Source organism: Leptodactylus fuscus, chromosome 11 (genome assembly GCF_031893055.1).
Source record: "Leptodactylus fuscus isolate aLepFus1 chromosome 11, aLepFus1.hap2, whole genome shotgun sequence".
Taxonomy (NCBI): Eukaryota; Metazoa; Chordata; class Amphibia; order Anura; family Leptodactylidae; genus Leptodactylus; species Leptodactylus fuscus.
Window position 1 is genome coordinate 5,561,358 of NC_134275.1, and position 24,436 is coordinate 5,585,793.

The window sequence follows — 24,436 nt, forward strand, 5'->3', positions numbered from 1 at the left end:
CTTGTGGTGCCACCTGTCATGTTGCTTGTCTGATACATGTTGCAATAAATAGAAATGCTGTTAATAAATGGGAAATAGTTTATCAAAAGTTTTTAATTTTTTAATGCTCTGCAAAATGTTTAGTGTAAGTGAGAGAGGCAGAAAAGGGTCTTGTTGATATTCTGTTTAATAACCGTATATATTTAGCTATAACCATGTGCCAATAAAACAAATAGAACACTTTATAGATAGTATGTGTCAAGGAAGCGTATAAAACAAACCTAAAACTTTATATACTGGTGACTAAACATCACGCCTAGTATTATAGGGTCGAATTTCTATAGAATCACTACTGTAGTGTATGTAGAATGGGAGGGAATTGTCTACGTCTGAATTTTCAGCTTCTTTGTGAATGAATACTTAGATTTTTCATATATTTATTCACCAGATTGAAGCAGTTTTGCATCAGCAGGTCATACTTGTATCCAAACAGAATGCAAGCTCTTGTGGTTGTCATCATTGCATTACCAGTCAGCTTTTTGATACTAATATTACATAATACACTTATTTTCCAATAACTTGTAACAGTGATACATAGAATAATACTAATAATGTGATACATAGTATAATCCTAATAATGCGATATAGTATAATCCCAGTAATGTAAGTGATACATTGTATAATCCCTATAACAATGTAAGTGATACATTGTATAATCCTAATAATGTGATACATAGTATAATCCCAGGAGGACTGGACAACTAATAATAGAAATCTATATATTTTTACATGTATGTTTGACTCATGTCCTACAAAAACTCCACTTTTTCCTATTAATATGATTCATAGGGAAATAATGATGTTATTTTTGGTCTCCTTCATACCCATCAGTCATTGGTACCACAATAAAAAAACTGAGAAGATGTTTCACACGAATGAGTTTTTTAAAAAGAAAACTAAACCCAAAACACATTGGACCAATTCCTCTTTGCTGGGTTTTCCCATGAACATAATGTAGGTAAATTTTTTTTTTCCAAACTCAAATAATGAAGCATTTTTTGGAGTCTTAAAGATTTTCTCTGACCGTCTTTTATCTGGATCGATTGGCAATGGAGTCGAACATGAATGCAGGAACTTTCTATGGTCCGGCACTTGTTGGATACCCAGCCATGATTTCCTTATTGCAGAATGGGGTGAGAACAGAACCTGGACGCAATTAGGAAATCATGGCTGGGTTTCTGACCAGTGCCAGGCCATAGAGACAGCTTGTATTCACTGTTGTAACCATCACGAAGTGGGTCTGGGAAAATCTTTAAAAATCTGCAAAATTTGTATTTATATTTGCTAAAAATATTGAACTATTAACTGTAGGTCTATCTATTGATCTATCTATATATAATATCGCTGCAATTTGTGATTTGCAGGGAAATTATAGGAATGGAAGTTTTTGCAACACGGAGCTTCTGCCTTAAGGACAACACCAAACAAGATCATGATGTGACTGTGACATTGCAAAAACTATAGACAGAATAATAAAAATATTAATAAGGCAAATCCCAGTTTGTGCTCCTCGTGTATTTTGGTCTGATATTATTAACTCTTGGGCCTCGATCTAACATTGTACTAGACTAGGTCAGTGACTTAGAGATCTTGCGTATGCCGGTATATACTTGGTGACTATGACTAGGGGCAGTTCACACCTTTACGGTTTCTCTTCTTGTCTGTTCTCTTGGTTCCTTTTACACAAATGGCTCACAAAGTAGTTTCTATGTTCACTATAACCTCATAGAACAGGATTCATAATGTGGGCCAAAAAGGACAACAATAGGGGAATGGTGGCAGCTCCAGGCCGAACAAGTAAAGGGGCTGTCCACAATGAGAAAAACATGAGTGCTTTCTTCCGAAAACAGCACATCTACATATGTTTTATGCCTGAAAGTACAGACCACGAAATGGGGCTAAGCTGCAATACCCTGTACAACCTGCGAACAGGGGGTGGCAGTGTTGCTGGAAGTTTTCTGTCACATCTTTCTAATCTCAGACAAATTTAAGGGCTCTGTTCATATTTGCACCGGATGTCCATCTGGCACAGATCCATCAGACGCGCCAAAATTCTGTTGCACTTTCCCATGCATGGAAATTCTAGCACATTTTTCTGATGCACAAAAAGAAACCTCTAAATTGCAATAAATCTGCCTACGTTTCCCATGCCCAACGCCAAAATTCTGTCCCAATATATCATTTTAAACTTGGTCTACTTTGCAAAAGAAAATCTGCAACATATTTGCTCTTTGTTTCACAAATATGTTTGTATATGTTTTATGCAGAACAAGGGAATGATGGCAGAGTAAGTCTATGACTGTAACAGTCCATTGTTCTCATCCCATGACAGATGAGAGCAACAGATGTTCAGAATGGCAGTGTGAACATCCCCTTACAGTGTTGTATGATTGATCATGATGGACGTAACCCCTGTCGTGTTCTCCATTGCCATCCTTTGGGAGGATATTACAGCTGGCATAGGATGACCTATATATACTGTATATGTCCAAGTGTTGTACCCTGGGGCAGATGTTCTGCCGGTATCACGTGGAGATATTCCCTGCTGGGTTTGATGGACTTTTTTGTTGCAATGACTATTATTTTGCCTGAATTTGCACCCCTGTGGATTCTCCTGGACTCCTAATGATCCTGATCATAGTACATTAAGGGCAGGACGCTGGAGTTTATTAAAGTTTGCCGGTTTGTTTCAATTAGATATGATTTATAGTAGGATAGAAGTGTCTCCCGTGTGTCTCCGTATCCTGCGCTCGCTCGCTGTAGAGTACCAGGAGAAATGAACTATTTTAGTCTTGCCATGGGCCATGCACGCTCATCCAGCCAATGGAAAGTTTATTTGTGATCAGGAGATAAACTTCTGATTTTGTTATTCCCACAATAAGCGACATAAGAAGTAAATGGCTCTTGAACTAAAACCTCTGGAGTCAGCCGCCACATCCTCGCTGTCTTCTCAGATCAAGGAACAGGACTGCGCCTGGTTAATATACTCTGCACCCGCGGTATCATTACATCTAAACACACAAGCTTGTCACTTCTGGCTTTCTGTCATTTCCTAAATGGGCTCTCCAGAGATTTCTCCCCTTGTGTTCCACAGATTTCACAGCACGGCCTACGGCAAGGATGACAGCCTTCTTCTGGCCACATATTTAGGCTATTAGGAGCGGCTGCTATAATGATGCAGTGTAAGTTTTGCTCTGTAGCCTCCTTATACTAGTTGCAGGTTATATGGGCAGGCAGGGGAATCTTATCCGCTGTTAATGCACAAACCGGGTCACTGGTTCCCTGGTATTCCCTCTTTAACCCTTATATGTGGATCTGGACTACACTACAGGAGATCAGCAGATCACTACCCTAAGGAGTCCCAGTGTTAGTGGCGGCTGGTTCAGGATCAAGAGAAAAGTCCATAACACTGAAGGGTAAGACGGAGGCATGGATGGGCAGAGGTTGAGGTTCCTTGGACCTGCCAGATAAGATTTATTCTGGGTGTCCATCCTCCAGCAATCCTTAGGAGATAATACCGTAGTACTCTACAAATATAGCTGCCATCTGCTGAACCATTACTGTGTTGGATCCTGGACCCAGTGGAGGATCTTGTGACGGGCCAGTCGCTTTAACGTAGTCTTAGGCCTGGTTCACATCTGCGCTTAGGTTTGTGTTTGGGGAATCCGCTTGGGGACCTCCTGAACGGAAATCTAATCCGCTTAAAAAAGTGGTACCTAAGGAAACCCACTGACCCATAGACTATAATGGGGTCTGTATGGTTTGTGCACGAAAAATGCAGAGAAAAGAGTGCGCCTTGCAGGAGAGGGGAATGGAGCGAACTGAACGCAGATGCCTTATGCCCTGTTCACATCTGCGTAAGGATTCCGTCTGGTGGAGTCCCCATGAACGGAATACCAAACGCAATTGCAAGCGCTGCTGCAGTAAAAGCACATGAACCCCATAGACTATAATGGGGCCTGTGTGCTTGCCACCCGCTACCCACATGAACCATGCGGACAGGAAAGTTGTTCACCATCTACTTTCCTGTCTGCATGATTCATGCAGGCAGCATGTGGCAAGCACACGGACCCCATTATAGTCTATGGGGTCTGTGTGCTTTTACAGTACAGCTATTGTGTTTGTATTCCATTCGGGGGGGTCTCCATGTGGACTCTCCCCGGACAGAATACAAATGCAGATGTGAACCAGGCTTTACCTAGTTATTGCAAGGGAAAGTCATTCCCGCCACACATTTCCCTTCAAAACTGTTCACCTATTGAATAAACGTTCTGCATTTGCCAGAAGGGGGCACTGTTACAGATTCTAGCACATAGGGGGAGTTCTCTCTCTGACGTTCATATGCACTGATAGGCACATGGAGAGGGCTTGTTGATGTGAGAGATATCCCCTTTAGGCTAAGGCCCCACATTGTGGAAGCCAACGTTTTTTTTGTTGCAGGTTTTGCTGCGGTTTTTTGAGCCAAGATCAGGAGTGGATTTATCAGAAGGGAAATGTCTCAGTGTTGCCTTTATATTTTTCATTCTTTTTCAAGCCACTCCTGACTTGGTGTAAAAAAAAAAAAAAAAAAACGCAGCAAAATCTGCAATAAAAAATGCTGCATTTCCACCATGTGGGGCCTTAGGGTGCATGCACACTGAGTAACGCCAGGCGTGTATGAGAGCCGTACACGCCGGCATTACAGCAGACTGCCGAACACTTCCCATTCACTTCAATGGGAGCACTCGTAACAGCGGCGTTTACGAGCGCTCCCATTGAAGTGAATTGGGAAGTGTTCGGCAGCCCTGCTGTAACGCCGGCGTGTACGGCTCTCATACACGCCCGGCGTTACGTAGTGTGCGTGCACCCTTAGATTGGAAACTCTGGAAAAAACTGCGCTGTTTTACAATTGCTGCAAAGTGGACTAGCAAATCCCATGCACACATTGCGAAAAAATCTGTGCAGGGGAGACGGTGCATTTTGCAATTTTGGAAATCACAGCGTATCCGTTAGATTTATGGAAATGCTGGCGGTTTCCTTATAGGTATTATGGAGATATAAAGTCTTTCTGATGCAGGAAATACCGTGGTGTGTTGCCGCTGCGGCTTGCTACATGGGTCCTTAGCCTTAAAGGGATTTTGCCAACAGAACCGAGCCCATCATCCCACAGATAAGTTCATCAATCAAACTACGGTATGTTTCCCGCCTGTGAATCGCGGTCTCCGTTTTTTTAGTTCTCACCCATATTGTCAATATGCAGATGATCCGAGCTGATCTTCTGGTTCCTGGGAATTCCTTTAAAGCCCAATGATACAAACTTACAACCTTCTGTCGTCCATGTTAATCCTCCCTATAAAATACAGGTAAGTTCCTAGTTCCAGGCGTCGTGTCTGTACATTTCTGCAATCAGATGAGCTGCATATTTTATAGATCGCCGCGAGGCCATCCGTCTCCTCTTTTCATCAGATAAGTGCGGATTAGCAAGCAAAGTAAAAACACACAAGGTCATGTTACCTCCTTTAATGAGTCAGGCAAGTTCTTAGGAGAGTCGTACTTGTCTCCTGTCTGGAGGAGTCGGGATTGTGGTAAGGACTGGCGTAGACGTATCTGCAAACGTCACTAGATCCTTGTACACCAAATGCTTAGAATTTGGCCCAATTTTTACCAGCATTGGACGGCGTTATTAGTTACCCATGTCCCATGTAAACCATCTGGTTCTACTTTGGAGTCTTAAATCCCGAGACATGTGTTCTGTGTCAATATCTGACTGTGCGCTGCTGCTGCTTCTTCTTTGCATTCCACGTAAAATCCCACACTTTGACTGTAATCTTTCTCATGAAAAAAGCATTAGCGATCCCTGGTAGACATTGCTTGGGTCAGAAGTTCAGAGCTTTTTATACTCTTACATGGCAAATACCAAGAGAAGTGTTGCTAGTGCATATCTGCATGTTTAATTGATGCGCCCGGCTGCAAGCTTCCTCTTACAGTCACAACTTAAACCAGACTTTTATTTCCACGCTCCGGAGTTAAAGGGTTATCTTCGCTTTTATGCGCCCTGGAAACCAGAATCCTAAGCTATCTGCCCTTATAGAAATGATGTTCTAGGATTCCGGGTTTGCAGACCTAATGGGACGATGGTGGATGATTCATTGCAGGTTGTTGTTGGGGCTTCTGGATTAAGAACAGCTTTGGCGCCCATGGAGCCCGGTCTTATGTCTAGTAGGACTTTGTACCTTTTTATTATCCTCTTGGGTGCAATAGGAATGGAATCTGAAGATGTCTTAGTAATGTCTTAATGGTTTAGATAATAAACCCATCATCTCTTGATCCTGTTGACTCGTAGACGTGCATGGTTGAGATTGCGTCACCAAAAAATGACCTAGTTTTCTAACCACGTTCCTTAAAAGTGGATGGGATTCTGGCGAATCGGATATCTTATGAAGACCTATAGCATATAATCATATAAGTAATAAGAAGTTCCCGATTAAGTCCAGGACCCCACAGGTCCCTGCACAGGTCTAGCGAATCCCATCCACACGTTGCAGAAAAATCTGTGCAGTTAAAATGCTGCAATTTCCAAAACCGTATCATTTTTGGAAATCCTAGCATGTTCGTTATACCTACGGAAATGCAAGTGGGTTCCCTGTAGATATAATTGTAGCAGAACAAAACTGCAGACATTCTGTTAAAAGCTCCGTGGGAAAAACCACAATGTGTTTCCGCTGCAGTTTTTCCCGCAGTGCTGTGGCCCCATTTTGCAGAAACATAATTATTTTTTTATTTTTTATTTTTTTAAAGATTTTGTTGCATTTTTTTGAGCTAAAGCCAAGATTGCATTGAGTAGAAGGGAGAAGTATAAGAACTTCCTATGCATTTCCCGCTGCCTCTGTGATCCTCTTCTCTCGCTACGCTGATATGTAGAAGTGTGAACTAGTGCACGGAGAATGGCAGCTCTCCTGCGCTGGTTCAAAGAAAAAAGAAAAAAAAAGTAAAAAAAAAATAAAATAAATAACAATCGCCCGGGCTGCCCCCCCATTAGAGGTGCGGCGCTGCATTTCCCATTCTTTTTGTAGCTAAAAAAACTCAGCAAAATCTGCAACAAAAAAAAAAAAAATCTGCGTTTCTGCAACATGGAGCCTTGGCCCTAAATTCTTTACATCTGCTTGGTTGTGTCTCTGGTGTGCTGTCCTGAGATCGCCTGGCTTACGTCTATTCCGTCCTCGGCAGCCTTCCCTTCACCCTGACTTGTCATAGGGCATACTTGTCATATTGTGCTAAACATAATCTATTAATGGCGCTGAATCATATTTTATGATGCTGTAAAAGGGTCTTACACAATTCCAATTAATATTTCACTCTATGTGCCCTGGCTTACTTTATAAGAGATCCGCTGTAACATCCAAATGGAAATTTCAAAGTCTTTTCTTCCCCAAATACTTGTACAACCCCTATGAAACTAGGTTCTCCATGGTGGTCAGACATCCTACTAATATTATAAGTGTGAAAGTTTGTGTGTTTGGATGTTTGTTCCTCAATCACGCTAAAACGCCTGGACGGATTTGCGTGCAATTTTCCACAAACATAGTTTTCCCTTAGGATTGAGTCAAAGGCTGCTTTTGGTGCCACTAAACAACATGGCTTCCTAGCAGGAGACTCACAAAAACAGGACTCCTAGCCCCAGCTATAGACTCACACACACTGCCTGGCATTTCCTGCCTCAACCTGCCTGCACACTCCTTACTGTCACCTCAGGAGTCGCCTTCACTCTACTCACTCACATTTACATATAGCTTTCCACTGTCTGTATCACTACATACACAATACAACACATCACATTGTATCACTACATACACAATACAACACATCACATTGTCTGTATCACTACATACACAATATAACACATCACATTGTCTGTATCACTACATACACAATATAACACATCACATTGTCTGAATCACTACATACACAATATAACACATCACATTGTCTGTATCACTACATACACAATATAACACATCACATTGTCTGTATCACTACATACACAATATAACACATCACATTGTCTGTATCACTACATACACAATATAACACATCACATTGTCTGTATCACTACATACACAATATAACACATCACATTTGCTATCCCACCAAACTTTTTAAAGCACTTTTACAGTTTCACACGTCTGTGTCCGCCCAATTCTCAAATCACTGCAGACGAAGTCGCGGGTAAAAGCTAGTTATGACTATTTCCAACGTTCTTGAATTCCCCCTATGTAGCATCTTTGGTCTCTTAAGATGTCTGCTGAAGATTTCTTTTGTTTTGCATGTGTGGAATGGAATTTAGAAATCTGAGATTCCCGTCTGAGACAGAAGACATTCGCCGCGCTGGGGAGGATGATGAGATAATGAGGATATGTTACAATCACATGCAATTATGGCCCAGCTTTGTAGTCCGATGCATTGGCACTATGAGCCGTCCTGTGCAAGGCTCCTGTATAGGTGGCCGCAGGTGATGTCTGGACTCTAGCTTCATATAGTATATACTATGGGTTTTTTTTTCCTTTGCAAATATATATATATTTTTTTAAATTTTTATGCCTGTTCTGAATGTTCTTTGATGGATTTGTGTGGTTTCCCGGTAGATGGAGGATTACAGAAGAATGGCTCCAGTGTCTGTCTGACCTTGCACTTTGCATTATGTAATTACTGATCAGTCCTCTCGTGTTATGAATATTGCTGAACGATCACTAGGGCTTAAAGGGATAGTCTAATTCCAACCTTTCGTGGCCAAGATGACTACCAGTATCTTTTATACCTGAAATGATTGGGAGATACAGAAATGGCTGAATGCATCGGTCCTATGCGGTGTCAATAAGTTTCCAAATAAGAGTTATTAAAACTGCAAAATACATGCTTGCATAACTCGCTGTTTCTTCTTCCTTCTACAGGAGATATCGAAAACGCATACTGTATCAAAGTCATACACGTTAGAAACACGCTATGATTTGTATCCAATACTTATTAAAGGGAGTCTACCATCATAGCCCACTTATATAGTGTCATAGGGCCGGTACGTCATGAAGTCGTCTGCCACCATAACCCACTTATATGGTGTCGTAGGGCCGGTACGAGACTTTGTGAACTGACCTTTCTTGTGTAAAGCCGTTACATTTTAATTCCCTATTCACATAAGCTGTTCGGTGCACTGAGGGCGGGGTCATTCCTGCCGAAGCACCAATTTTATTTCGTAGCTGAACTGTCCCTGGCATTCTGGTGTCCTTCACCACTGTCGGGTCCAGTTTTGCCCTGGGGATTGTTCGACAGCATGTGACTACTGAGGCCAATGACGGGAAAGGGAATGAGATGTCCCCAGTGCCGCATGTGAGTGATGTCCTGCATACTTTCCTGTGACTTCTGATTGGTTTCAGTGGTCATGTGCGGCAAGGAGTTCTGTCAGAAGAAGCCCCAGGCACTGCTGGACTCCACATCAGCATGTGGGACAAGTGAGGGATCTCGTCTTCCTGGCAGAAATCTGTCATTCCTGGACTTCCAATTTAACTTAAAACCTGCCGCTTTCTGCCAGAAAACCCTCTTTAATTTCCCTGCTACTCGGTATAGCTAATTTGCTGTTCACTCCGTGTTACTAAGGAAGGTCCAGCCATAGGTATCATTAGAAAACAAGATGGCTTCACAGGGAGTGCAGGAATGATGGAGGGGTTGGGTTTTCTTCACATAGTGAATGGAGAGGGGGAGGGTTTCATACAACTTTTGAGAAGCTTCTACACTACACAGAAGCATGTCATAGATTTAATTTGGTGTATTTATTTCTGAATAGCTTCTTGTGTTACTGCTGATGGGATCTTAGTCCTTATTGTGCGCAGATTTCACTTTCTGTATCTTTGAGCTTTTCATCTGCTTCATGCTACATTTGCAGTCCTGTGTACGTCCATGTAGTATTTTTCACCTATTTGCTTGCTGTTTTGCCTGTTACTTTACAGTTATTGCTGCTGGGAGAATGACATGCTAAGAAACTATTTCCTACCAGTAATAGTTATAATGGATAGGGGGCAGACTGTTTCTTATTGTACATGCCCCCTGCCTGACCGATACATGTAAAACATGCTGCAGCAGAATAACTGGTAGGTCACATAGAACAGACTGCGCAGCAAGACCCTGCACATATTTCAACATCTGATGAAACCTCAGGCACCCAGTGTTAAATTCTGCAAAAGCAAAAAGTTATTGTGGTTTGACATCAATTTGAGGTGACGCAGATGTCTGGCGCCTGATTCGTGATAAGGTATAGGTCCAGAACTCCTCATAAATCAGTTCAATCCTCCCGAGTCCCGGGGGACATCAAGACTGGCATACAGTACACCAGTCTTGTCCCTTTGTGTTTTAGTGACTTTCTGTTTACAAGACCAATGCTTGCTGTCAGTGAGTGGGAACATGCCTGTAATAAACCCTATGGCTGTGTCACCTGATGATGATGAGGATCGGTTTTAGTATAAGAATATCGAGAAAAAAAAAATAAAAAAATGCAAGAGGTTAGCTCACCCTGAAATAGACGTCCCAGGTGCACGACCCTGTCTCCTGACTCCTAGGAGCTTCAAAATTCTTTGAAAAACCACATTGCAAGAAGGATCCGCAACATCTTGGGTACGTATAAAATTTAACCTTTAATCCATGAGTTAAAAATGAGCCCCGATGGGCAAGCAAACAAGATAACTAATACATAGTAAAGTGCAGAAAAAGGTCAGAAAGGTGAATAAAAAACCGCAACTAACGCGTTTCGGGGTCCTTAAAGCCCCTTAATCATAGTGCTCTCCGTCTGTGTGTTTTCATATCATATATATATGCACAACTGAGACTTACCAGAGGCAGTGTGGGTGGAGTGAAAGGCTAATTTGTTGATTAATGACATACTTGTTTGTACTAGTTGTTCTTGTGTATGTAACAAACCAAATAAAGTTTGACTAAAGCCATATATTCCAACACCACACACTGCCGCTTAGCAGTATAATGTTTACATGAATATAAATAAAACATATAAAAAGAACATTTAGTATATGCAAAAAGTGAGTTAATGCAAGTTAAGGTAAGTAGAAATTTACAATACTCATTGTACGATAACATGGACAGCTAATGGTTATGTTTTAATGACATTTGTACATATAAAAAAGCTCTATCATGAAAACCATTAATACTGAAGCGCTTGAGAATTAGACAACTATACCTCAAGATACCCGAAAGAAACAAAAATGCTTTAGTCTCCGTAAATAGTTTTGTTTGTAGCAACTATCAATTTGAACTTGGGTATGAATGGGACGAGGGGGGGGGGGTGTAACATGAGTCAAGCGGTCACGTGATCTAAAATGACCAATCAGCCAAAATCACGTGATCGAGGGAGGAGCCAAGGATACGCTAACAACAACTCGCAAGCAGTCCCGTAAGATGAAAAAAAAAAAACACTTTTGGGAAAAAAATAATGAATCTTGTGATTCCACACAAGATCATAAAAATGTACAGGTAGAGACTACCATCAGTGAAAGGACAGGTTTATCGCTTGAAGCGAATTTAAATGAACATACAGCCACACAGGCTTTAATTGATCTGGATTATGAAAATCGGGAGATTTTCAAGGATATTGAACACTCTAGTGTAGATAGAAAAAATCCAGATTACTATCCAGTCAAAGCACGCAGTCCCTGCTTCAACCTATTTCAGCAAAAGGTCGAAGAAGACCTGGTACAACTAGAACAACATACTAAAAAAACTCGGTATTCTAAAAATAACCTGTCTTGGAAAGAGAGACAAGCACTCAAACATCTTAAAAAATCTAAAAATATCATTATAAAAAGAGCGGACAAGGGGGGAAAAACCGTCATTATGGATTACCCAGATTATGTTTCTAGTTGTCACATTGTTCTTAATGATACTAATACATATCGCAAATTAAAACAGGATCCTACAGCTGAATTCAGAACAACATTAATAAGACTATTGGATGAAGGGGTGGCTTTGGGTATTTTCAGCGAAATTGAAAAAACTTTCCTAAATAACCCTACTCCTACAACAGCCACCCTATATGGCTTGCCGAAAATCCACAAAGGCACCAAACCAATTTCTTTACGGCCAATAGTTTCGGGTCGTAACTCTCTTAATGAGAGACTTGGAATTTGGCTGGACCGGATCCTACAACCTTTAGTTCTAAGAACTCCAGGCTATATCAAGGATAGCCGGGAAGTCTTGAGAACATTTAACAAATTTGAGTGGATCTCTACCATGTCTTGGTTGAGTTGTGACGTAACTGCCCTTTACCCCAGTATCCCCCATGGGGCTGCTCTTGAATCGTTGGCCATACATTTATACAAATACAGTATGTATACCCCGGTCATGTGTGAATACATTCTTTCTGTTACATCGTATTTACTGGAACACAATTATTTTGTTTTTTTAGACACCTTTTACTTACAGATTAAGGGGGCACCCATGGGGGCCCCCTTTTCTCCTTCTATAGCAAATCTGTTTTTGTCTGTGTGGGAAGAGAAAAGCATTTTCTCACCTCACAATCCTTTTTCTTCATTCATTTTCTGGTATGGGCGCTACATCGATGATATCCTCATCGTGTGGGATGGAGATGTAGCGCCCATACCAGAATTCATCTCCTTTCTTAACAGTAGCAGTACAGGCTTAAGTTTTACTCATTCACACAATTTTTCTTTTATTAATTTTCTGGACATCACTTTGGTGGGTAACATTGAGACGGGGAAAGTTACTACTAAATTATATCGCAAACCAACTTCTGGGAATGGAGTTCTAAAAGCAGAGAGTTGCCATCCCACTGCCACGATTCGGGGTATCCCCATGGGGGAATTTATACGAGCCAAAAGAGCTTGCAATGAAGAGGAAGATTTTGAAAGGGAAAGTAGAGATATTTCCGAACGTTTGATGGATCGGGGATATCCTAAATGGTCCCTTGATAGAGCTCTAGATAAGGTAAAACACAGAACAAGAGAGGATCTTTTGGACAAGAAAAAAGCTACTGAGCCCATTGAAAACAATTTATCTATTAAATTTACTACCAAGTTCAGTCTGGAATTTAAGGCAATAAAAAACATCATTGAAAAGAACCTTCCCATTTTGGAACTAGATCCTCTTGTAAAAACCATTTTAGAACCAGGAGTACATTTTGTCCCCAAAAAAGGCATCACATTGGGTGACGATTTATCTCCTAGCTACCTTCATTCTTCTTCTTCTCCACAGGCGTGCTCTAAAATCCATTTTACAGGCTCGGGTAAATGTGGCACTTTAAAGTGTAGATGCTGCTAATATACTACCAACATCACTGAATTGAGCAGTTTTGTCACTAATTTTAAGGTACATCTTAGGTCTCTCATTGACTGCAATTCAGACTTTGTAATCTATTGCATCAAATGTTTAGATTGCAAATTGGACTATATAGGCAGCACTACACGACCTCTAAAAGTTAGAATAATGGAACATATTAGAGAAAGTAAAAAAGTAGATTCAGAGGGGTTATCAGGAGCTTCAAGACATTTTACGAATGTACATAAGGGATAAGTAAAATCTTTACAATTTTGGGGTTTAGAAAGAATACCAGAAAACATCAGAGGGGGTGATAGAAAGAAGACGTTACACATAAAAGAGGGACTATGGATCCTCAGGTTTGGTTGCCGTCAACCTTTCGGCATGAATATTAAATCAGATTTGGCCCTCATTTACTAATACAGACATTACTGTATACTGACAAAATTTTTTTTATTGGTAATATAGTTATTCTATAGGACCAAACAGCTCCCTTGGTTTATGGAGCTATTTATGAGCTGATTTGGATACATTATTGGTCCTTTCTCATCATGTGATCTTAGTGGATTGGCCAAATTCGATCATGTGATCGTTTTACATATGTTACACATCCCTCGTTTCATTCATTTATTCATGATTGATAATTGCTATAAATAGTACTAAATCCAGAGATCGGCAGTGTTCTTTCTTCTCTTCATTATATATAGTTCTTTACAATTACATCTACGCTACTTCACTTACCTTGCAGGTCTTTTCATCTTACGGGACTGCTTGTGAGTTGTTGTTAGCGTATCCTTGGCTCCTCCCTCGATCACGTGATTTTGGCTGATTGGTCATTTTAGATCACGTGACCGCTTGACTCATGTTACACCCCCCCCCTCGTCCCATTCATACCCAAGTTCAAATTGATAGTTGCTACAAACAAAACTATTTACGGAGACTAAAGCATTTTTGTTTCTTTCGGGTATCTTGAGGTATAGTTGTCTAATTCTCAAGCGCTTCAGTATTAATGGTTTTCATGATAGAGCTTTTTTATATGTACAAATGTCATTAAAACATAACCATTAGCTGTCCATGTTATCGTACAATGAGTATTGGAAATTTCTACTTACCTTAACTTGCATTAACTCACTTTTTGCATATACTAAATGTTCTTTTTATATGTTTTATTTATATTCATGTAAACATTATACTGCTAAGCGGCAGTGTGTGGTGTTGGAATATATGGCTTTAGTCAAACTTTATTTGGTTTGTTACATACACAAGAACAACTAGTACAAACAAGTATGTCATTAATCAACAAATTAGCCTTTCACTCCACCCACACTGCCTCTGGTAAGTCTCAGTTGTGCATATATATATGATATGAAAACACACAGACGGAGAGCACTATGATTAAGGGGCTTTAAGGACCCCGAAACGCGTTAGTTGCGGTTTTTTATTCACCTTTCTGCACTTTACTATGTATTAGTTATCTTGTTTGCTTGCCCATCGGGGCTCATTTTTAACTCCTGGATTAAAGGTTAAATTTTAGTATAAGAATGTAGATCATTGGGTGGCCTAATAATGTGCAGGGTGCAATGACCGAGGTTACACCTTATATGTCCTGCAGCTGGCATGGGAGGGGATAGCGAGGGATTATGGGTAAGGGGATTCAGGGGTGCTTAAGATTGCAGAAGAGTGGTTGGGGGAGAATTATACAGAATATTTAGACCTGGAGCCGATACTGATTATTTATGGACAGACTGATGAGCGGATAAGAATAGGCGATACAGCAATAGGTATCACAGCAGTCAGAATGCTAAGCATGCCCCACAGCTTGGGACCAAACTTCATCTCGGGAAATTAGTTAATTCAGTCTGTAATTAGCAGTGAGAGCAGCTCATTAAATTGACTTCAATAATTCATGCTGAAAAGTAATCTCACAAAGACTGGAAAGGAATGTTTGAAGAATCCGTCACAATACAACAAAAAGTACAACTTTCTAAGGAATCGATTGGAGAATCGATGGGACAATCCAAATACTACAAGCCATGAGCTTTGAAAGCGGGTCGTACATGAAGCGCGAAGATTATTTTATATCATTATTTGTATCAATAATTGTTTCAAATGTTACAATGAAAATAGAGGTTTGGAGCAACCAGATTGCCTTAATTTTCTAATATTGAAACACGTAGGATCTGGTGGTGTCTAGAGGGAGCAGCTTTACTCATTGTCTGAACTCATGTGCCGATCATGCACTCATCATGTGTTGATCATGTGCAGTTCATGTGCTGGACATGTGCCAATTATGTTTGATCATGCGCTAGGCATGTGCAGATTATGCACATGATCAGCACACGTATGGCACATGATTGGCCCATTCATGTCCCGCGCATGATTGCCACATGGTGACCCTGTTTCCGGCAAATGATCAGCGCATGATCGAAACATGGTCACCCTGTTTCCGGCAAATGAGCGGCACATGGTCACCCTGTTTCCGGCAAATGATCAGCGCATGATTGGAATATGGTCACCCTGTTTCCTGCAAATGATCAGCACATGGTCACCCTGTTTTCGGAAAATGATCAGCACATGGTCACCCTGTTTCCGGCAAATGATCAGCGCATGATCGGAACATGGTCATCCTGTTTCCGGTAAATGATTGGCACATGGTCACCCTGTTTCCGGCAAATGAGCGGCACATGGTCACCCTGTTTCTGGCAAATGATCAGCGCATGATCCTATTTGATACTAAAGACAGAACTGCCTTAGTAACAGAAAGTGAACAGCAGCTAAGAGAAGTATTTAGAGAAGTTTTTGGACAGGAGTGGTGCTGTTTTTGAAGGAAAGGAGTCATATATGTATTGTGTGTTTAATCCTGAACAACTTTGTTATTCTGCCACCATTGCTTCTACATACATGTCTATTGGCAGACAAATCCTCCCATGTATGTTGTTGCTGTTTCTTGTATTCTTCTTTCATCTTTTATGAGCCTGTTATTTTTTGTTAGACGGGCGCATGTTTCTGCCTGTATCTAATTGCTGCTTTTAAGAGGATCAATGAAGGAAGAGATTTGAGGGCGACCTGAGTGTTCTTTTTAAGCTAATATCCCATATCTATCATACCTAGCAGAAGAGACATTTTTCACTGCTCTGCTAAAGCCACTTGAACATTTTTGGTTTAATGAACTGCAAACATAAAAAAGAGCAGCTAATAATGAAAATATTCTGTATAATGCACCGAAAAGTTCGGGTAGTTTGCAACTCACTAAAAGTACAGATGGGAAGAATATTAAGTATGTCGGGGTCCGCAAATGCCGAAATCATTCCATCCCTTCATCAGAGGTAATACAACATTGCTCCACTGACATGAATAAGACTGGGCTGCCGCACCACATACACAACCTGGGGCAGCTGCAGCAATGCTTTTCGATAAATGCAGACTCTTTCAGTGCGCAGCCCCTTATTCTGCCTTTATTCCACCTTTTAGCTGAATTCTTCCTCTGTCTTCATGTATTCTGTCCCTGTCTCTCTTTTTAGCTGTATCTGCCTCTTATTTTGCTTTACATTTGTGTTCATCATCTATTCTTCGGTGGTCAACCTGTATTCTTTTGTATTAAGCCTCTATTCTCCTTTTATTTTGTGCTCGGGTTTCTGTTGTTCTGTATTTCGCCTGTATGCTCCTGTGTTCAACCTCTATCCTCCTCTATTCTCCTGTATTCTCCTGTATTTAGCCTCAGTTCTCTTGTTCTCCTGCGTTTGACCTCTATTCTGTTCGGCCCCTGCTGTCCCGTGCTCGGCCCCTGCTGTCCCGTGCTCGGCCCCTGCTGTCCCGTGCTCGGCCCCTGCTGTCCCGTGCTCGGCCCCTGCTGTCCCGTGCTCGGCCCCTGCTGTCCCGTGCTCGGCCCCTGCTGTCCCGTGCTCGGCCCCTGCTGTCCCGTGCTCGGCCCCTGCTGTCCCGTGCTCGGCCCCTGCTGTCCCGTGCTCGGCCCCTGCTGTCCCCTGCGCGGCCTCTCCTGGCCCCTGCTCGGCCTCTCCTGTCCCCTGCGCGGCCTCTCCTGTCCCCTGCGCGGCCTCTCCTGTCCCCTGCGCGGCCTCTCCTGTCCCCTGCGCGGCCTCTCCTGTCCCCTGCTCGGCCTCTCCTGTCCCATGCTCGGCCTCTCCTGTCCCGTGTTCCTGTATTCACCTGTAAGCCTGTATTCTCAAAGTCTCTGCAAGGAACAGACTCAAGTAGGAGACATTTCTATAAATCTTAAAATATAAGTCTTGCATATGATACACCCTGACTGGCGCAGGGACTGAGAGATTTATAGTGAAGCTGCGGCCTCGCCATAAATCTATCTGCTGTCCCTGCACCAGAATGGAGATCTAAGCCATTGGTTTGGCCAAGGCACAAATTTGGCACAAGAAAGGGCCTCATACCAAACCTGTGCCTCAATATCATCCCTTTATCATCCCTTTATCATCCCTTAAGAATCTGGGACCTTTACAGCTTATCCACAAGAGACTCGCCTTTGAAACCCTAAACGGTCTTGTGAACTTCCGTCATGTGGCCCCTGGGAGTACGGAGGTGGTCACACATGCACGGTTATCTCCATTCACTTTTTTACAACCCTGAGGTTGTTGCAAAGCGACTCCATTAACTAACCTACGTGAGGGATCCGCTGGGTGACACGACAATCTTTTGGTCATATGACAGGAGTCACATCTAAATGGTCGTGTGGCCGTAGCCTTAGATAGTGGTCTGACTTAATTTGCCGGGTAGACTAAATATTGGATATCTGTAACTGATTGCAATGCTGAGAACGTCTTTCATCCCTTGGTCTTATCTGTTTGCTTTGGTCTATATTTTCATTCCTTTGCAGTTGTGAACCCTGAGACCTTCTTTGTGTCTGTATTTGAATATAAGATGTGTCTGACAAGGGCCGTGCGGGTTCTTCTTATACAGGGACATCTCTTAGAATACAAGGATCTTCTCCTTTGTCATGTCTGAATGCTTTCCTTATAGCTTTATCGCCTCGCTCAGACGGAGAGTGTCATTATCTGGTAACATTTTAATTTCGGTACTTTTACGCACTCACATACTCTGGGGGGGAGGGGGGTGTGTGTGATGAGTTTTTTGGTATTTGCAATAAAAGTGTAAATGTTCTGCAGCGTTTCATCCACCTGTCATTGTCGTTGCACCTTTTCAATCCAATTTCACAAAAAGGCTCTAGTGAATAGGTGCAAACTATAAGGACGTTTCGCTTTAGGCAAAGGAGTCGTCTCCGGCAGTCGCAGGATCCCATTATTGGAATACTAATGCGTGTCCTCTATTATTTTAAAGGAAGCCTTGCAAATTGCTCCATTTTATCTAATTACGTTGTAACATATTGTTAATGTAAGAGGTTAGACCTAGTCGTTTCTTCTTATCCCTGTGGAAGGATAGCGGCATCATCAAAGGAATATGGAAGTTTACTTGTAGGAGCTCAAAGGACGGGGAATTTTCTTAGCGTCGCAGACCAAGCAGAAATTTTGATAAACTCATTTTTTGCAGATTATTTGAATCTATTAGTCAACCGTATTAACAACCCTGCGCTGTAACAATCCCTCGAAGGACCGTGATGATAATGCGTACTGGTGTTTATGGTGGCGTATAATCTGTTTATGGTAGTGATGGGGGGTGTTAAGGGGATGGTTTAGAAACATGTTATAAATGCCGCACACCATAAATAAAGTGTCAGATCTCTATTGATAACTACTGTATGTCTCATTGTGTTTAGTCCCGGAGCCTCTGCTGCCCAGGGCGCTGATCTTCAGCTGTGGCGTCCAATAGAATGGAATGGAATGTTACAGAGAATACATAGTATCATCTAGTTATCCATTCTATCTATACAGTATACATTATAGATCTAGCTTTTCTTTCTACTGGATGAGAGCTAATTTGCCTACTGTTTTTCCTCCAAGGAGCATTGTCTGCCCTATAGGACTTCTTCTGCCATCTGGTCATCCCTGCAAGGGTCCATTCATGTCTCATGTTAATAACATTTAGTGGATCCACTTGATGGATGAAAGATGCTTGCTATAGCGGATGCCTATTCGTTTACATCCATTTTTTTTTTGCTGGGCGCAAAATCACGGTATAAACTAAGGGTTTATTCACATGACCTTACGTGATGGTCCTTTTAGCAACGTCCATGTTGAGGACACGTTGAATTCAATGCGCATTCTATTCTCATGTCCATTTGTTTTGAGGTTTTGTTTTTTGGCCTTCCTTAAAGTCCTCCTAAGGCCTGTTCATGCAGAGGAATTTGCTGTGGATTTTTCCCCGGAATCAGGACAAGATTCCTCCTGGAATCCACTACCCATTGTTTTCAATGGGAAGCAGAGATCGCGGCAGGACGCGGGAAAAAAGAAGCGTCCTGCTCGTTCTTGCAGCCGATTCGACCACAGTGTCTGCAGCTCACGACTCCCTGCAGATTAGGCCCATTCATAGTGAGATGCCGCGACAAAGCCAATGCACTGCATTGGCATCCCATCGTGGTTACACTGTGGTAAAAATGAAGAGGAATTCCTCTTCATTTTCCACTGTGTGAACATATGCAAACTATGGCAGGGGTAGGGAACCTTTGGCTCTCCAGCTGCTGTGAAACTACAACTCCCAGCATGCTCCATTCACTTCCGTGGGAGTTCCACGAACAGCAGAGCCAGTATGCATGCTGGGAGTTGTAGTTTTGCAACAGCTGGAGACCCGCACGTTCCCTACCCCTGCGCTATGGCTTCCTTGTGAATGGAGCACCAGTGTGCTTGCATGACCTGCGCTCCAGTTACTGTAATCTCCGGCAACACCTGCAGCCCTATAAAAGTGAAGGCATTGCTGGTCATTGCAAGCGTCCTGGTGCCCATTCACAGGGAGGCTTTAGGGCAGGGGTAGGGAACGTGCGGCTCTCCAGCTGTTGCAAAACTACAACTCCCAGCATGCATACTTGCTCTGCTGTTCTTGGAATTCCCATGGAAGTGAATGGAGCATGCTGGGAGTTGTAGTTTCACAGCAGCTGGAGAGCCAAAGGTTCCCTACCCCTGCTTTAGGGGCTCTTTTGCTCCCATGTCCTTCCGATCACTGTGGGATCCTGTCTTGTGGATTGGGGAAAAAATGTCCATAACGGGACAGTGCAAGCTCCACTTTTCTCTCTGCATGACAAAGAGTGGAAAACACACGGATCCCATTAAAGTCTATGGGATCTGTGCGGTTTCTTAGCTAACCGCTTCTTAATGCATTCGGTTTTGTATTCAGGGCTTGTCCCCAAGTGGACTCCAATGAACGCAAATGTGAATCGGGCCTTGCACTGAGCATTTCTGCTTTGCCCACAGTATTCCTTCCCCGGAGAAGTTCGGCTATTTAATTAAGAAAAAAAAAAAAATCTGACAAATATTATGTTAAATTATTAAGCGAAGCTAATTAGAGAGTCGTTTTGTTTGGCAGGTTGCTTTCTGTTGTCTGCGCCGATCTGCACCTTTAAACAATCTAAATGATTATTTGAACTTGTAACGTTTCTATAGAGACGGACGACTTCAGGCACATTTTTATGATGCTTCTCTAATTCCTTTTGAGATCATACTGTGTTTGCAATCTTGAACCTACAGGCAAAGCGCGGCCTACTGTTTTATTTATTTATATATAGATTTGGAAAGTTGGGGGTGTTCAATGACGCGTCGTAGCAGAACAATTAGTAATGGGGGAAAATGTAACCATTAGACAAAGAAAACTTCAGCGATGGAAAGAACGCGGAATGGCAGAACATTGTAACAATAATAGAGGTTTGCTATGAATGTGGTCGATTTTTCTAAAAATTGTTCGCTGACTGCTGTGACCTTACGGTCGGTGCAGGCTGGCGTTTTGTGCGATGGATTATTCATAGCCATTGACAGATGAATATGTCTGTCTTTTATAAGATGTGCCAGTGTTAGAAAGGAACTTGTCACATTGTACAGCCGGTCCTATCTGTAGGCTACAGACGAGCAGAAGCGGAACAGATAAAGAGAAGTGTTGTAACATATTCATTCGTATCCGTTCTCTTTCTAGGCTAAGGAGTCTAGTTAGCACAGTCTCCTATTACTTGAGGCCCCGTGTTGCGAAAACGCAACGTATTACAGCAGCGGAAAAGTGAATGAGATTCTGGTTAATCCTATCCACTCAGCATTTCAATTATATCTGCGGAAACTCTATCCATCCATATCAAAATCGCTTATTGGATTGTATATTTGCTATTCTATTCTGGATCATACAACGATCTGCGTTATGAGACCATTTTATATACTGTATGTCTTGTTGACTTGCACCCCTGTAAGTCTACCTGCAGTGTAAAGTAAAGCGGTGACCTTTCTCTTAAATCTTCCTATAGGCTACTTTTTGTAAAACCTTAATTTGCAGTAATAGTCACATTACATTGAACAGTCATCCCCTCTGCACTTTGGGTTCACTCCCACTCACTTCTTGAATCCGTGCCCAGACTGCTGTTATAACAGGACTTTGTCAGCTACAAGTTCCTCTACTGACACCATTACAGTTTATTATTCCATATTGTAAAAAAAATGTATTATTCTATCTAGATACAAAATTGAAAAATGGCAGCACTGACTTGTAGGGTTCTCCATAATGAATGCAGGGCAACAATTCAATGCCATCATTGGATATTGGTAAAAAACATATGTTTACCATATTGTTGATCGATTGGCGCGTATTGGTTCACTTCTTTTGAGGACCAATCATTTTTGTGGTTTTGGTTCTACTAAAGAGTCTCCATCGATGAACAAGATGCTGGCAAAGCAATGTTTCTTGTCCCATCCATCCACCTATCCTTCCATCTATCCTTCCTTCCATCTATCCTTCCTTCCATCTATCCTTCCTTCCATCTATCCTTCTATCCTTCCTTCCTTCCATCCATCTATCCTTCCTTCCTTCCATCCATCCTTCCATCCATGCATCCATCTCCTTCCTTCCATCCATCTTTCCTTCCATCCTTCTTTCCTTCCTTCCTTCCTTCCTTCCTTCCATCCATCCATCCTTACTTCCATCCTTACTTCCATCCATCCTTCCATCCATCCATCCATCCATCCTTCCTTCTGTCCTTCCTTCCTTCCTTCCATCCATCCATCCATCTTTCCTTTCTTCCTTACTTCCATCCTTCCATCCATCCATCCATCCATCCATCCATCCATCCATCCATCTAGCCTTCCTTCCATCCATCCATCCATCCATCCATCCATCCATCCATACATACATCCATCCATCCAGCCTTTCTTCTATCTATCTATCTATCTATCTATCTATCTATCTATCTATCTATCTATCTATCTATCTATCTATCCATGTTCTTACATTACCACATTGTGTAAGGTCTTTGCTAAGAATTTAATAAAACGCCTAAATATTTACATAAATAACAATATAATATAACAATATCAATGTTGGTATTTGAGTATTTGGAGGGAATTATAAATCCCAGATCTCTTTCCTGTGTGCGCTGCCGCTATTTCTTTTTGGCTTTGGACAGATCTCGTTCAGTGAATGCTTTAGTAAATATTTCCATTCTACTCTTCCAGGATCAGATCTACAAGTCTGTGTCACCAAAACCTCAACATGCTGCTCAAAGAAAATGGAGGAAAGATATCAAGTGGCTTCTCGTGTAAACATGGAGCAGATCATTCAGGCGGCCAGCGCTAAACTGAAGTTTCTGATCATTCAGAATGCGGCTATATTTCAAGGTAGACTCTATAACAATGTCTCATGTCTGAGAATAGTTGGAAAAAAAATGAATGTAACAGACTTAAACTTGTCATTCAACTCTTTGGGGCAGCGTTATTTGTGCACTTAATAATTACCATGATGTAATGGGTTAATAGTCTCAAGTTCTGCGATGAGTTTTACTTCTGAATGTTTCCAATGTTTTCTGCAATTTCCTTGTCATGTTTGATGCAGATATTTAGTCTCTCCCTATATTTAATCAGTGGGTGATGACCAGGGGAGTAATGTAAGGGGGTGCAGAGGGAACAGTCACACCGGGGCCCATAAGCATCGGCATCAGTATTGCGATTGCAGCTTCCATCTGGCCCATAAGCCAAGGCGACCCCCAGATTACCCGACCACACTAAGGTGGATGAAACTCCTTAGCACCCGTAAGCATCAGTGTAGGGATGAGTTAGGGGGCCCCGGACTGTCGGACAATAGATTGCAACGGGGCCCACAAGAGAGTGACAACACACAGAGAATGTTATATGTTACAATGTTACTGTTAGAAGTCTAATACTAACCATTGCTTATGGCCCTAGACTATACAAGAATTCTTCTGTATAACACTCAGGTTACCCTTACAGTGGTAAACTAATGGACTATGGGCTCATCCACCATCTTGTTTCAGCTAAAACAGTCCATATTAAAGGAGTCGGCCCAAAATATCACCTATTCATGGGATACCTTGACGATCAATGGGTTCAGTCCGCTGAGAGCGATGTCCTGATTTTCTTGTATAAATGGATCGGCAGGTCACATTGGCATTTTGCAATCTGTGTCTCTGTATCAGGAATGCTGGAAATGGCAAAGTACAAATTTCTGCATTTGGTCAAGTCCCTTTAAATGATGAAGCCAGCTATAGATTTATATGGATTTTTAGAAAATCCTTTTAGCAGCAATGCTGCCTGAAGTCAAGTTTAGTAAAGTCAGGATAAGATTGAATCCTGCATGCTGACACAATGCTTTGTATATGTCAATTTTTATGTACTTTGCAGAAACTCCGAAGCTATTGTAGTATAGATCTAAACAACAATGCAGAGCTATAATTCTGTCTGAGCGCTGGAAATATGGCTCCGCAGCTGAAGATTTCCTTATAATGGCAATTGCAGGGTTTCATCACTCTGCATAGAACTATTAGCGGTGAAAGGTGAGAATAGGACGCGAGCGTCGCTGCCCGCATCTAGTCGGTGGAGGCTGATCCGCCGCATTCCCTGTTTACATATCCTTGTGCTATAACGTCTGGAGAAGTGTGAATAATTTTATTAATTAAGTTTGTAATTGCACAGACATATTATTTATGTCGCCTGGCAAAGAGCTAAAATTAGTGAATGTGTTCTGA

The 24,436-nt window shown here is 41.9% G+C and overlaps 1 protein-coding gene across 2 annotated transcripts in view; it reads left to right on the top strand.

Annotated features, from left to right (window-relative positions):
• Positions 1-24,436, top strand: part of GPC3 (glypican 3) — a 225,485-nt gene that overhangs the window by 468 nt on the left and 200,581 nt on the right. For both annotated transcript variants that reach the window (XM_075259437.1, XM_075259438.1), the window contains exon 2: positions 22,911-23,072. In XM_075259437.1, coding sequence (XP_075115538.1) covers positions 22,911-23,072 — 162 coding nt within the window. The remainder of the gene's footprint in view (positions 1-22,910; positions 23,073-24,436) is intronic.